This window comes from Penaeus vannamei, chromosome 32 (assembly GCF_042767895.1).
Source record: "Penaeus vannamei isolate JL-2024 chromosome 32, ASM4276789v1, whole genome shotgun sequence".
Taxonomy (NCBI): Eukaryota; Metazoa; Arthropoda; class Malacostraca; order Decapoda; family Penaeidae; genus Penaeus; species Penaeus vannamei.
Window position 1 is genome coordinate 696344 of NC_091580.1, and position 16157 is coordinate 712500.

A 16157-nucleotide genomic window follows, 5' to 3' on the forward strand; every position below is an offset into this window, starting at 1 on the left:
CGCTAAGACCGCACTTGACGCTTTGTTTACATCAGAGAGAAGGAAACGTTTGTAGATTTTATTACTGAAGGATTTCTTTTTCTGTTCTCTTTTATTAAGTGATATATCAAAATGCCTAAAGTCAGACGTAGCAGGAAGCCGCCGCCAGAAGGATGGGAGTTAATTGAACCAACGTTGGAGGAACTGGATCAGAAAATGAGAGAAGGTGAGTTTTTGCGAAAATTGAAATGCATGTTTTTCAGTGATAAGAAGTAAATTTTGGGTCTTCTGGTGTTGTTTTTTTTCATTTTAAGTGGGATGTGTGTTTGGTATTATGGGATATGCCAGGATGTTCTTAAAAGGGGATTGGTAAATCTGAAAATACGAGGGTTGTGAAAATGAAAATATGTTTATTGTCCAAAGTTTGAAGGTTGTTGCTTATTTGGTTTATATTGTTATGAGTCTTGTGCAGATTTTTATTTTCATAATTGAGTGATCTTTAGAGGGTTGAAGTGGGTCAGGGAAAACAAACAATTTATATGAAATTATTTATGTTACGATGGTACAATTTTTTTCTTTCAATATGTTTTAGCGATTTTGTAGGCTGGTAAAAACTAGTGTAGCATTTGATTGGTTAGAAAGTGCTTATATGTATTTAATTACAGTTTACGTATTGTCTTTGCTTTAGAAGCAGGAGGCAGTTCCAATAGAATATTGCGTCACTACCTAAAGAAATTTCGGAAATAGATAAAAGGGAAAAGACTTAATTTGGTAATTGACATGACCAATTAAGCTGACAGATGACACCGATATCGTGAAAGTTAGAATAATAGCTCTTAAGTAAATGAATAAATATAATAGAAAGGTGTGTGTCAAAATATGGTGATCCCTTCATTCTTTGAAACACAAAATAGTTTACTAAGGAATAACGCCGAAAAAATCAACTGGTGTATTAACCCATTAATGCTGGTATATTTTGAAGCCGAAAATAAAAGATTCCGGGCGGCTAAAAAAATCGCAGGCTGCTGCTGCGTTGGAGCGCGAGCCCCGATACAGCGTCATACTGGCGGGACACCCAGCAATGTTTATTTTTTCGGGTGTCTCATATGTGGGACATCCTTCATTAGTGCATTAAAATAAGGCAAGAGGTTAAGAACATGGTATTTTTTAAACTGACAGTCCTAAAATTATGTTAAAGACTTGTTGTGCAGATTTTAACATAAGAAGATTAGGACAATGTGCACAATGAGGTAGTGGGGGAGTTGGGTAATAAAATCTATATGAAATGATAAGATGATACAAACCAAGACAATTTTCTTCTATGGGAATATTTGTACATATGCTTCTCAACGGAGCTATATGTAAATGAACAGAGGTTAGAGCCCAATTTTAGCGAAGTCGATCATCTTGTTTAGCCTACATGTTGAGAGTAAATATTGAATTGACCACAGAACTCATTACTGTGATGTGCCAAGCAGTTCATGTGTTACTATGCACTTGTCAAGAGGATATTTTGTTAATCATCTGTGTCTGCTGTTCCACATTTATGCTTTCAATGGTTGTTATACCTTATTTATGTGTTTCAAGATTTATTTATATAGTTTTGTACAAGAATCAGTCCAAAGAACATTCAGCACATATGCACATTTCCGGGCACCAGTTTTAACAGAAGGATTCCTGGCTATTCAGTGACAGAAGGCCAGCGAGAAATGTTTTGTTTTTGGTGTTGCATCGATTCTGGGTTATTCTAAAGACTATACAGTGGTAACAAATAAGCAATAGACCTTAATAACCATCACAGTTTGATACTTGAGCCTATCAAGTGTCCCAAATGCGTAAAAAAAGTGATTAGAAACAAAGTGATTTTGGTGTTTCAAAATATAAAGGTATTTGGTTTATTGTTTACAATATGGATGTAGCTCTATCTTGCTGTGCACACCAAGGTGAAGAGAATGTTTCCTCGGGGGTGTTGGGTGCAGAACCCTCCATCAACCCTCTCCTCCAGCAAAGCCTAGTCATGGCAACTTAAATTGCTAGGTTTTGTTGTGGGTCAGGACGTTTCTTTTTTTTTGGGGGGGGAGGGTGGAAGGTGTAAAATCCTGTTGATTTTCCCAAAGGATGGGTCGGATTAACATAGACTTTTGGAGCGTCAGTGCATAGACTTTCAAAGATGGCGAGCATGTCTATAGAGTTTCATTAGCCAATTTTAGTATTTTTGTGCTGGTTTTACACATTTTTGTTTGGTGTAACACTTGGTTGTTCTAGTTAGAAGTATTTGTTTTCTAATTTGATTTCATTATATTGTAATTTTAGCTTCCATTCATTAGTGGGAAGGTTGTGTCATATAAGAAAACATTTCCAAAATAAGAAAAGGCATTTTTGAAATCATTTACACTCTTGCTTTATTTTAGATTTTACATTGTTGTTTAATTTTTATATATGCATAATGGAAATGAAAGTGTAAATTCATATATCACTTCAAAGAAATAAGACATCGGAAGCCAGAGTAAACACAAAAAAGGCAGAATGCAAGTTACAAATTGATGATTTATTGCTGTATAAGTTATTAACAGCAGTATTTATTGCTTCTCCATAATGTAACATCAGTACATGGATGATTAATTACATAAAATAGTTCAGCATTAAAATGAAATTGGTCAACTTGAACACATTACTTAAGAATCAGGGTTCAGGCACATCTTTAAAAAGTCTCAAAATGTCTTGTTCTATTTAGATTGAAGGCTTTAAAAAGTTTTAAAACAGAGATTTCTCTGTTGCAGGTCTCAGAATGTCTTAATTTTGCCCAAGACACAACTTTGTTCACGTAAATGTATATATATATCTGTTATTGTTGGATGCCATTGTGATTCACTCATTTGTGGATCTCTACATAGCTTGATTGGAAATCATTTGTCAACAATATAGACCTTTATCTTTGATGATTGTCTGTGTTTTTGTTTGAAGTGATACACCACTTTATGTGTCTGATTAATCAGTACTATTCAGCTTTCTGTATTTGAATACTGTTTTTTATTGTTTGCTCATGAGATTGTTTACTTATGGGCCACATGCAAAAAAAAAATGATTCTGGTGCACAATCTATTCAAGAGATGAGGTTGAATTTTTTATTTTGATCCCTGACACGACAAGTAGGGCTACAGATTATGAGGAAGTGTGTATTTAGTGACAAGTGGCTCCAGGTCTTAAAAAGCAATTGATGTAAGTCTAAAAAAGACTTAGAAAGATCTTAAATTTCATCAGCTTATACCTACAAGTACCCTGAGAATAGGGGAAGAGGCAAACCTTTGGCAACAATACTTTAACTCTTGCAGAATTAATGTTGCAAGTAATGTTTGAAAGTGTTTGAAGTGAAGACCAACAACACCCAATTTTGTCTAACAACAGGTTTTTGATGACAAAAATAAGGTTTTTGGTTACAGACATTTATTTCCTATTTTGATTTCATCTCATTGTAATTTTAGTTATCAGTTATGGTGCCTATATTAAGTAAGAGGTAATGCTTGTATATTATTCACATTGTCTTGAGTTCTCTTCTATCTCTTGGTGAAGATATATGACCAGGATTGGACACAGAACCTGCCCCTCCTGCCTATTTGTTTTTGTTTTAGGTGGGTGATTTAGAGTAAATGATGACCATAAAAAATTCATTCACTTCATGAGTAACAAGCAGTTGCATTATTTTGTTTTTAAATTTTATCTTGGGCAGTGCAACTAGCTTGATCATTCAATATTTTAAAATGTCAGAGCAATATGCTGGTACCTTTAAAAGCATAAAAATAGATATTTCGAAGAGACAGTACATGAGGGCAAATGTATTGGAAGGTGCATGGCCTGTCCAGGAAATGTTAGAGAGTTAGTCAGAGCTTGCTGTTACCCCTGTAAGTCAACCCCTAAATTCCATGCTTCCTGCATCTTATTCCTTTGCTGTGGCTGGGACATGGTTGAACTAAGAGAATACCAAACTGAAGATATGGTATGCATGTTCATGAACAGCTGGCAGTATGGGAAGGCTAGCACAGTGTTGTGGCTTGGAAAAGTGGAGTGGGTGAAAAGGGTGAACAAAGCATCTGTTGAGCATGTACACGGCCAACACCAAGGGATTATAGATTAGTCATGCAGATTTAGACAAATCCTGTTTTGGAAAGATTGTGAAATCCCACCAATTTGTACTAAAGTTTCCGATATTTGGTTTATATGAGCTGATAATTTTGAATGAAACTTGATGTTATGTTATCATCAGAATGACCCAACTTTCTATTACCTTATGAGTCCATGAATATAATTGCAAATATGTATTTAGATTTACTAAGATTCACAGTACATTACAAATTGATATACATATTTTAGCATTCTTAGGTTATCAAATATTGAACAGAGTAAGAAAGACCAATACACAGCAATCTGGTGCATAATTATTGAAATAAATAAGGAATGAGGCAAGGCTTTCAGAAAACCAGTATGCACACTTCATTGTGACAGATGTAAAAAAAAAAGTATGAATGAGAATGATCTTCACAGGACAATAGATTATTCAGTATAAGTATTTCTGATGGAACAAGTTAAATGTGTCTCTTGCTCTGTGAAGATATATTTCATTTATGCCCATTTTTAGAGCTAGTGAGGCATATGCATGGAATTGTGTGAATACTTTTTGTATAAATTATAGCTCATTGTAAGACCAGTCCTGTGTTTTTATTTGAAGTGTTGCACCACTACTTGTCTGATGAATCACTTTTATTCAGCTTTCTGTGTTTGACTACTGTTCTGTATTGTTTGCTCATGAGAGAGAATGGTAACTGTCAAAAAGTAAAATTGAAAGTCTTTCATATTCACAAATTTTAGCTGGTCTGTGAAGTGTTTTAGGGAAACTGCCAAAACAAAATTATGATTTTCAACTTTTGTGTGGTTTGCCACAGACAATCCCTTCCATGAAGATGTGTATGTAGTTTAATAACTGGCAAGACTTTTGTATATCCTATACCTATATTTTCCAGCTGTTATTTAGCTTATACCAATACTTACAGCTTTAGTAATAATTAGTATATGAGTTTACATTTTTTCCTTCAGTTTGTTTTCCCACTAGAGCTTCAGTATTGGTTAACTTCCTATTTTTTTATCTTGAATTCTTTCATTATCTTTGCAGCTGAAACAGAGTCGCATGAGGGCAAAAGGAAAGTCGAGTCTCTCTGGCCCATCTTCCGCATTCACCACCAGCGATCTAGGTACATTTATGACCTCTTCTACAGACGGAAAGCTATCAGCAGAGGTAAAGAGAAATTTTTTTATTGTACTTTCTTTCCTTCTCTTTACGCTTTTCTTGTCTATGTTTTTTAGTTTCTTTTTATTTCTTCAGCATTCTGTCTTTTTCTATTCATTCCCTAAAAGAAATAAAAAGTAAATTTGAATTTTGTAATGCTCTAGAAGCTGAAGATAGTTATAATTTTATTTTGTATTTTTCCCTATATTGTTTTATTAGTTAAGAGGGAAGTTAACTTAACTCAAGTATCAATAATCATCTGGGGGCTAAGTATCAATAATCCAATAAATAATTTGGTGATTCTTAATCAAACTGAAATTTATCAAGTTCGTTTCATCCTTTGGCTTTGTTTCTTGAGAATAAGTGACTTTTTTAAAATTAGAAATATATAATGTGTTACATATTATGTAGACTAATGGTAATTTGAATTGTAAAAAATATATATTATGTAAAGTCTAATGGTAAATGTAATGAAAATACATTATGAAATTACTTGAGAATTCAGTATATGTGATAAATGTGATGTTAAGCAGCAATTTTATTTATTTATTTTTTATTTATTTATTTTATTTTTTTTTTTTTTCTTTTTCAAAGAAACGAGAACAAGCTGAACTGAATATATTGCGTAGGTTTCTGTTCATTCCTTGATCTCAACAAAGGTCCAAACTTTTTTTTTTTCCAGAATTGTATGATTACTGTCTCAAGGAGAAGATTGCAGACCAGAACTTGATTGCTAAGTGGCGCAAACAGGGATATGAGAATCTATGCTGCCTTCGCTGCATCCAGGCCCGTGACACCAACTTCGGCACCAACTGTGTGTGCCGAGTTCCAAAGAGCAAATTGGAAGAGGTAAGGGTCATGGTTTCGTTGTCTCGCTTGTGTTGTTTTTTCTCTTTCCTCCTTTTTTTCTCTCTCTGATTATCATCGTTCTGACCCTAACCTGTTGGAAAGGTTAGGGTCGCGGAAACGTCGCTTAAATGGATTGATGACTATTTGTCTAAGAGGAGAGCTTGTGTATGGTTTCAAGGCTGTTTGTCAGAGGAAAGAAATCTTGAGCTGGGAACTCTAGAGGGAGGTGTTTTAAGCCTAAGACTGTTTAATGTACTAATGAACAGAATCTCTCTTTCACTCTTTCTTTCATATTGATTTCTCACCTGTCTCCTACCTTTGTTGATTTTCTGATTTTTCTGTCTTCTTTTTCGCTTTTTAAATTTTCTCTTGTCATTTCCTTGATCATGTTGCTGATCCTCTCCCATATTAGACTGAAGGATGTTTGTATCTATTTTTATTTTATTTTATATATATATATATATATTTTTTTTTTTTTTGTAATGGTTATTTGATTATTTTTCCATCTTTATGAATCAATCCATTGCTGCCTGGATTTGCATGCCAGATCCACTGATTTTAGTTTATTTACTGTTTTTACATATTGATGGCTCCATAAAAGCTTAGTCATCTAGGAGTCCATTGCCAGTCCTGTGTATGTCACCTGTTTTCTCTTTTCGTTGATTTTATTTATTGATTATTATTATTTTATTATTTTTTTTTTACAAACTTTTCTTACTGTTAGTATTTCAGGGACATAATGTCAGTAACCGTATTGTTATTATAGCATTAGAGAGATAGGGGAAAAAATCCTGAAATTCTAAGGAATGTGGAAGTCAAGTGAAGACACATGGCCTCCTAATTGACCCCTTGGTGACTGAGCACCTGTGGAGCCATGTTATGTGTATATAAAATTTACAAGACAAAACAACAGTGGACATTTCAAGTACTCTGTAGCAATGGGTCAAAACAAAAACAGCCATTTCTCAGTTTGTATAAATACTGTTCCATGAAAATGTTTCATCATTTGTCTGTCTCTGGGTCTGTTCATTTGGGTTAGTTGTTAAGTATTAGGCTGCAGTCAATGAAATTAATCTTTTGTTTATATATAATGAAGTATATTTTCCCTCTGCTTAAGGTATTTTATATTAATTGCTTTATTTGATTATAGATTAACAATTATATAAACTGATGTTTTCTCTCTCTCTCTCTCTCTCTCTACAGGGAAAGATTGTTGAATGTGTTCATTGCGGATGCCGTGGCTGTTCTGGATGAGGAAGACATTATAACATGTGCATGAATCAGGTTCAGTTGTCATGCATTGCCCGAAGACCTGACGACCATAATGTTCTGTCAATATTCAATCAGAATTTAGTGTTTAGGTTTAAGATCTTAATAGAAAAAATATACAGAATTTTTCTTTATAGTTCTGACAGAGTGAAATAGATTTAATTTCAGTTAGTGTTATAATTGGATTATGGAATACCCATAATATTAACAGGTTTCTGAAGACAGTTCAAAATGCATTCTTCATAATTAATGTCATCTGTCTCATGCACATGATAGTTTTTATTGTGATTTTTAAAAAACACTGATCTTTGTCTTTGAGTGGAGAAAATAAAACAAACACATCTTAAAGAAGATATTTTTCCTTTATATACAGTTTGGCTTGGCAAGACATAAAAATATCATTTTAAAACAATAAATAGTTAAAAGACAAGTAATAGTAAAAATTGTAATAGACAAGCCACACACGTAACACCCAGCAGCGGGCGAAGGAGCATAGAAAGCAGGCCTTCACACTGTTGGACAAGGACGCACGGAATCAGCACGAAGGATGGAGGAACTGGGGATCTCGCTTTGTCCAAAACCTCCGCAGAAAATGCAAAGTTGTGTCATTTCTTTTCGAGGGGAACTGTAGGAAAACGTCTGGTATTGTGACACATTTTGGAAGATGTTCCACCATGTTTTCTTTCTTTTTCTTTTTTCACCTTTCCATTTTAGGATGGGGTATAGGGGGATGGGTTATTGACCATACATCTTGACTTAGGGTATATACACAAATGTTAGCAAAGTAATGAATATAGATTCCAGTAACCTAATGGTAAGCATCTTATCTTCTGAGATTCTCTTTTGGAGATTCTAATAAATTGAGTACTTTGGCAGTGGATTAAATGGGTGGAATGTGGTTATAATGCTAAGAAAAAAATATTTATTACTCCTGTCTGATTCCATTTACAAAATATGCAAGGCTATGATTTTGTGAATAAACAGTTTTGTCTTTCAGTCATTTCTTTTTTGTCCACAAAAAAAATATATATATATGTGCAAGCATTTTTTTTTTTTTAATGGAGTATTTTTCATTGTATAAAGATCATAACATTCAGTAAACTAATCTGATATTCAAAAAAGGCGGAACCCATCTTCCTAGACTAATGTGCCAACTTTTTTTATCTCAAAAGATCTAGCCCAAAGTCCTTCCTCTGTTCCGTACATCCTCAGCCAACGCCTTAATTGAACATTTCTTATGGGACTACCAAGTCTTTGTTTATCATTATTTTTTGTGTATATATTATAATGTGAGCTGAAAAAATGGTTCCAATATGGAATGTCTACTTGCATAATAATAAAATGACAAAACTTCTATGTAAAATACCTCTACACAATTTGGACGATTTGGTAAATTACATTTCCTGTACATTTTTTGTTTTTGTAATGAAAGTGGAAATAACTTCTGAATGGCATAAGGAAAAAAAGGAGTATGATACAGTCACAGTAAAAGACATCCTTAAAAACATTAGTTTTCTGCAATAGCATCTTCATATTTGAACAAATAATCACACAGAACTCAAAACTTCATCTATCTTGTTCACAAAAGCACTAACAATAAACATAAATTCTTCATATGTGAATGACTAGGTGCAAAATAAGATGGAAAAGGAAAACACAAGAAGTAACAAGAAACATTTTCCAGGAGGTTACTTAGCAGTTCCACAATCATGTATCTTTCTTCCTCAGTGACCCAGGAGACGCGTTAAAGCTATAACCAACTGAGTATTGATTTTTTTTTACCTTTTTTTTCTTTAATTTCCTTTTTTTTCTTTTTTACTATTATTTTTATTTTTTATAGCTTTTTTTACATATATATTTTTTTTGGTTTATTAGGCTAACAATATCACTTGCCCTTGTGATTCTTCTACTCGTCAAAATGCAGTGTACAAAAAGGGAGGCAAGGCCCATGTCAAACTATATTACACAAAAAAATTGCATCAGAGAAAGCTCAAGTCACCCAAGGAATGATGTGTTCTTCTGGCCTTTTTCTTACACTTTCCATCAAATGACATACATTTCCTCCCAACTCCTCTCCAAAGGCCTTGTGTAGGGACACTTGACGACACTTGCCAAATGCACCATTCCTGAACTTGAGATCTGCTGTGATTTTACCCCTACAAATATTGACTCTCAGGAAGTTGAGATCCTGTAATTTATCAAGACAGAGTTAATGAAAACTTAAAAAAAAAAAAAAAAAAACACCAAGTAATTACAAGACTCTAATTTTAGCCAATGAGAAAAAAATAGCTAACCTCAATATGAGATTATTATAAACAATGCATACACAAGAGTTAAAAGACTGAAGGATTTTAAACCTTGGAAGACAAGAGGAAAAGCAGACATTTAGGTAACTTAAATGGAATTAGTATCAAAAGCTTTTTAATGGTGATAATAATATACAGAAGCCTATTTCTTATGCCTCATCTTGTTAACAATAATGAACTTCATAAAAATATAATTAAATTTACGAAGTGTTTAACTACTATTATACGTATCATATCTTTAGAAAAATTATGACAAAGATGATGGTAACAATAATACTTATGTATAATCAAAAATGAAATAAATCTATTATATATTGTTTTATCATCAATTATCCTCTAAGCTCTCATCATACTTCATGTTTTCATAATTTCTTCTTCCATTTACTGCACATTGTTATCTTCCACTGGCCAAATAGCATAAATAAATGCAATATACAATATCAATAACCATTGCAACTGCTTCTATATCTATGATTCATACTTAAATACTAGAGCTTCATACAGCATTTTTGTCACAGACTCATCTTCATCTGTCCTTTCAAAAAGAAAAAAAGTTAAATAAAAAAGTATTTATATGAAAGGAAGAAAACTACATAAAAATAATCTTTTTCCATTTGCAAAACAATAATAAATGTAGCAATAATAATCAATGTACAGGTATTTAGCATAATCTACATACATACTTGCTTTTTCCTGATCAATCAACACTGACTAGATGAGTATATTTCCATATAATTCTGGATCTCTCACTTACTCTCCATATGAAGTATTTTGATTATCATTTTTCTATCTGACACGTACAAGATTTCAGTGCTTTTCACAATGTTTACTTTGAGAAGGCTATTTCACGAAAAGCATCACATTCTCTTAAATATACCCTCTACAGAAATCAACTGTCTCCGTAGTTTTACATTTCTTTGCATTAATAAACAAATTAGCTTCACTGTGAGCAACTGCTTCAGTAAAATTATTGGATTTTGCTTGACAAGAAGTACACTAAAGTAGAAATAATCATTGCAAAGAATGAAAAATGACATTTATATAGCATTAAAATATCAGTTCCTGATTTTAATGGATCTGCCTAAGACAGGGATTGCAAAATCACATCTGCATATACCAGCAGATTTACACTATGTGATCTGAAATAAATCTCTTTATCATATCTTCTTTTAGGATGATCAAGCATGAATGAAAATTTGATTCATGACGAAGAACAGTTTTGATAATAAAAGGAAATTGGCAATTTACATCCCACCATTTCTCAGCCAATAGCAAGTAGTTTTATCAATCTCCATTTCTGCATTTGAAAAAAAGAAAAGAAAACAAGAGGAAAAATTAAAAAAAAAAAAAAAAAAAAAAAAACATCCATAATAAAAATAATTCTATCCTACAGATATCTTAAACAGGAACTAGGGGAACAGGCATACATACAGTGACTCGCACATTTGTTTAAAGCATCTTAAGAGTGACTGAACTTACAAAGTGATCATCGCACACACACACTGTAGGTTGTCCAAGGTGGTACTGCTCACCTACACTGACTCTACATACCAAAGGCTATACCAAAAAGGACATACTGGCACTAAATCTATATATATATATATATAAGCAAGGAGTTATCAAAGGAAAATAAAAGAACAGGAGAAAGATATAGTGAGAAAAGCAAAACACAAGGAAATAATAGTCAATTTCAGATTAAATGGATATTAGCATTTTCACCATAACATCTAACACTGAGACCAAGGAGGGAAATAAATCAAGGCACATTCATATAACCAAAAGAGAGAAATGTTTTAAAGTTTAATGTTTGAAACAAATAAATGTGCTAGACATCAAAGGTCATATAGCACTATGGTAAAGTATTGTGTCGGAAAGGGTAAAGAGGAGTTAAAGATTAGGATAAAAGATTAGAGACCGTTATAGGATAGTATGATAGTGCAAAGGGAAAAGAGCATAGATTAAGGGGGTTGGGCGATTGAGTGAATTACAGTGTATCTGTCACAGGTTAAGGTATATGAATAATGTTCAATGAAAACAGAGATGGCTGTTGGAAAAGTAGGAGAAGCATCTGGGGAGAGGGGGGGGGTGTTAGATGTCAAAGATTAGAAAGTGTTGCAGGAAAGTATGGCAGCATGAAGGGAAAAGAGGGAAGTGAATAAAGTAGAGCAGGTATTAGTAAAATGGGAAAGGTTAAGGGGGTAGAGCGATTGATTGAACTGCATTGTATCTCGGACGGGAAGGGATAGGGCCATTGCTCAAGGAAAACAGAGGTGGCTGTTGCATAAGTAGGAGAATCTGGGGGGTGAGAAAGGGGGACTGGGGAAGGTGGTGAAGTATCAGGAAGAATGTCTGGAGGGGTGAAGTCTGGAGGACACTGTTGTGATAGAGGGGATTCGTGTGAGTATTCAGGTGGGAGCGGTAGAGAGGGTGGGGTATGTTGGGAGGGTGAAGGAGGAAGGGGGTCGAGGAGAACTTGAGGAGGAGGATGGATATCAGCAAATGCTTTAAATGTAGGAGTAGAAACAGAGGGATTAGAGGGTGGATGAAGGAGTGGAGTATTCCTTTGGGTCATCTTTAGGAAATTTTGGATGTCTTCAGGGGTTTCTCGAGGGGAGTTGGGTAAAGAGGACTGAGAAACAAGGGTTCTCTTCTGAGAAGAGGAGATACATATCTGAGGAGCAGAAGAAGAGGAAGGAATGGGAGAGGATGTAGTAGGAGAGGGTGTAGTGGAATATTTAGGTTGACTGGTGTGACAAATAAAGTGAGGAGGAGGGGTAGGTATTGGAGAAGTGGTAGCAATTGGAATATCTGGATTTAGACTGGAAAATGAATTTGACTGGGGGATAGGGTGAGTAGAGGGTTTAGGGGATAGATAAGAGATACTGGGGGAGATGCAAAAACATCTTGTGAAGATGGTGGGGGAGCAGAGTGAAAGACTGGTTTAGAATAAGTTGCAAGAGAAAAACCTAGTCGTAGTGCCTCTTGTTTGGCCTCATGTAGAGTGAGGCTTACTTTGAATTTGAGGACTGCTACCTCACATTCAAGTTTATAGGCAGGGCAGCTCCTATAAAATACATTATGGGAGTCTCCACAATTGGCACATATATGTGACTGAGCAGGTTGGGCACATAGAGGGCAGCGGGCTGTGGAGCGACAGTTTGGCTGGGTGGCCAAAACCCTACCAAGATAAACTTCATGGGGGAGGTCATGTCTATGGAAGCTAATCTTAGGAATATTGACGTAGGACTTTCACTGGCCTCTGGGAGGAATAGTGTAACACTGTACTGCCACTGCATCATAATCAGTAAGGAAGGTAAGTAGGTCATTTTCACAGTCTGACCAGTCCTTGTTGTTGATAGGACAACCATTTGGGGGGATAGAAACAGTTCCAGTACAAGCATTAAGAGAGGAGTGAGGTTTGGCATGAATGGGTTTGCCCGTGAGGTAAGATAGGGTAAATAGTGCACGAGCTTGGGATTCAGACGTAACTATGACAAGGCATGAACAATCGGAACAACTGCGAAGGGTAACCTTGCCTACTTGTTTTTGGGGGCACTGTTGAAAGAGAAGGGTATTCTCAGAATAGGGGTAGGGGAATCACAAAGAATCGGTCCATCTCCACTGGGCTAAAGAGAGTACTCAAAAGGTTTGCAGACGTAGAAGTAGTAAGACAAGGGCGAGAGGAAGATGGGGTGGTGTGGAGTACAATGAGGATGGAAGACAATGAGGATGAAGAGTAGTAATAAGTGAAGAGGACTGTGCAGTAGGATGAGAGGAGAATGTTGGGAGACAGGAAAGGGTGCTTTCTGGAGGTTGAGTAATAACCTGGGTGGGTGTTTTGGAATGGATAGAGTTGTCAGTAAGCATCGAGGAGGGGGTGTTAGTATCTGTAGTTGGAGCCGTGGTCAAAGGAAGGGTAGGGATTGGGAAACCATCAAAATCAAATTTAGATAGGCTAGTTGATGAAGGGGCAAGCTTTAATGCCCCTATTAAGGGTAAAGAATCTTCATTATTGGCTATGGTGTGCCTGAATAAAATGGGGAAAAGAAACGGTCTACCTTCCTATAAGGGGTAAGCTTAGGCAATTAACCAAGGGAACACCATGCCCATGGCTCCTGGAGGCTGTTCATGACTGACATAAAGCCAGCCTTTCGTCCTTTTATCACGGCTCTCACACCTTAGGGATGGGACAGTTAAAGGGGATAAAGAAGATATGGAAGAGCAAAGGGGAGAAGAAAAGATCAAGCAAAATTAGTTGAAGCGAAGGCTAAGGCTCCAGGTAAGGGTGATCCCTTACATTGGACCTCAGTCTCCATCTCCTAACCCTTCCCACGACAACAACAAGCAAGGTATTGGGAAGAGAGAAAAAGAGAATATAAAACAGGGAAGAAAAATGTCTGTCACAAGCCTTCAATACACAAAACAGATTTACAGGGAAACAATTTACATATACCATTAGCATGTAAAGCTAGACGCTTGAAAACACAAAAACTCGTTCAATGCTAAAACAAGATTCTGACAAAAGAAAAAAAAAGAAAAAAAAAAAAAATGACTATAATTAAATAAACATATAGTGACACAATGCAATGCTTGGAACAAATGGGACTGCTATATCAAAACACCACAAATATAAATATATTACAAGTTACAAAGCACTGTGTATGTATGACTCACTCAACACCAACTCTTGACATTTCCCTCCCTCCCCTCCCATAGAAAAAGAAACAGTAATAATAATAATAATAATAATAATTACAATAACAACAATAATAATAATAATAATTACAATAACAACAACAATAATAATAATAATAATAATAATAATAATAATAATAAAAATAATAACCATAATAATAATAATAATAATAAAATCACATTAATCTACAATATAGAAAGGCACAATCTCCGCTTACCTCAAAGGTCCCGCAAACTGGGTGTTACATCCACTTTTGTTATGCTTAGTGTAACTCTACTACAGTTGGTCCGATAAACAAAGGTTTCTGGTCATTGGTGTAATACTGTGTTTGAAAAATAAAAAGGGTATTTCTACTAACTAAAAGCTTCTGTGGAATGAGACAAGTTTAACCATTTGTTGTGTGTGCAAAATTTCAGAACCGCACCACGGAAATGAGTAGCAAAGGTTTTACTTCAAAATAACCATAAAAAGTAGTCAAACAAAATTATCGGCAACAATTAAAGATAGATGCTAATGACCCCTAAACTCAGACCCAACTATAACTAACCCAAATAACCTGATAAAAAAGGGATAAATAAAAATGAAAGAAAAAAAAGAAATGTAAGTAGCAAAACAGACAAGCAAACCTGTACTACAGCATTTGCATTTCACCATAAACACTACCACCTGGTAAAGGACCATCTGCATGGCATGAGGGATTGACAAGTTCACTTTCTTCTTGTCCTCTGCGAAGTCAATCAAATTACGAGATCAACTTGATATGCGGGTTGAAAACTGGTTGAGTCACATCCATTGTTTAACCTAGAGACAGTCACAAGCAATTAAACACTTAGTTAAATGACAAGGAGTGGACATGCTGGCCACCTTCTCTAAATCAAATTGCCCTTGTAGCAAGGTTGTACCTCCTCTTCATAGTACTGAATACAACTGAATGTTATCAAGAACAATGTGTCTTTTACCATCCAACTTTCACTGTTTCATCCCCTCTTTCTTTGGGCTTTATCAAAAGCAATTAATTAAAAAATACATGGAGTCCTTAATAATGGCTTTTGACAGTTGTAAAAGCATCACTAACATAAACAAATCTGGCCATCAGGTTCTAATATAGTTACTTGCATACATAGAAACATTACATTATATTCCATTGATTATGAAAAAATACAATTCACAATATCTGCAAAAAGATTGTAGCAAATTACAGTGCTTGCAACATAATATGGACAAAGTAACAGATTTTGCAAATGCAATTCTTCAATGCATAATTCAGCAGTGAAAAGCCAGTACATTATAACAACCAATCCTTTCCTTTTTTTGATGTATCAAATTACTGACTCTTGTGTAGCTGCAACATCTGTCTCGATAAAATGAAGAAAAACAAAAAAAAAACACAAGTTAACATTAATGCATAGAGTAAATACTTATAGTATGTATATATATGTATATAGTTTTTTTTTCTTTCACAGATCTTTTTCACAAGCACTGTTTTTGATATCTCACTAAAACTTAGTAGTCCAAGGAGAGATACCACTGATGGCGTGAGATTCACTGTCAGATCCACACCACTGCATCCTGCTATGTACAGTGCTGACCCTTGCTTCCACTAGGTCATCATACCTTCATGTAATGTTGCCATCTTCTAGCCCCACTCCCATCTGCTTATTTGTGAACATCTGGTGTGCTTCATAGTCATTTTTTTTAGATATTCTATAAGAAATCTTGACATTCAACTGTCCCTTTCATACTGCATATCATACTCAAGCTATTTTTTTCTTCTCATAAT

General features: G+C 34.9%; 2 protein-coding genes across 2 annotated transcripts in view; one reads left to right on the top strand and one right to left on the bottom strand.

The window, feature by feature from the left end:
- l(1)10Bb (BUD31-like protein) lies at positions 1-9995 on the top strand. Its single transcript, XM_027383165.2, has 4 exons — positions 1-205; positions 5144-5266; positions 5940-6106; positions 7310-9995. The coding sequence occupies exons 1-4, from the start codon at positions 112-114 to the stop codon at positions 7358-7360; spliced, it is 435 nt and encodes a 144-aa protein (XP_027238966.1). The 5' UTR covers positions 1-111; the 3' UTR covers positions 7361-9995.
- Ac13E (Adenylyl cyclase 13E) overlaps positions 7717-16157 on the bottom strand; it is a 23239-nt gene continuing 14798 nt past the window's right edge. The window contains exon 15 of the mRNA XM_070144421.1: positions 7717-9563. Coding sequence (XP_070000522.1) covers positions 9366-9563 — 198 coding nt within the window. The 3' untranslated portion in view covers positions 7717-9365. The remainder of the gene's footprint in view (positions 9564-16157) is intronic.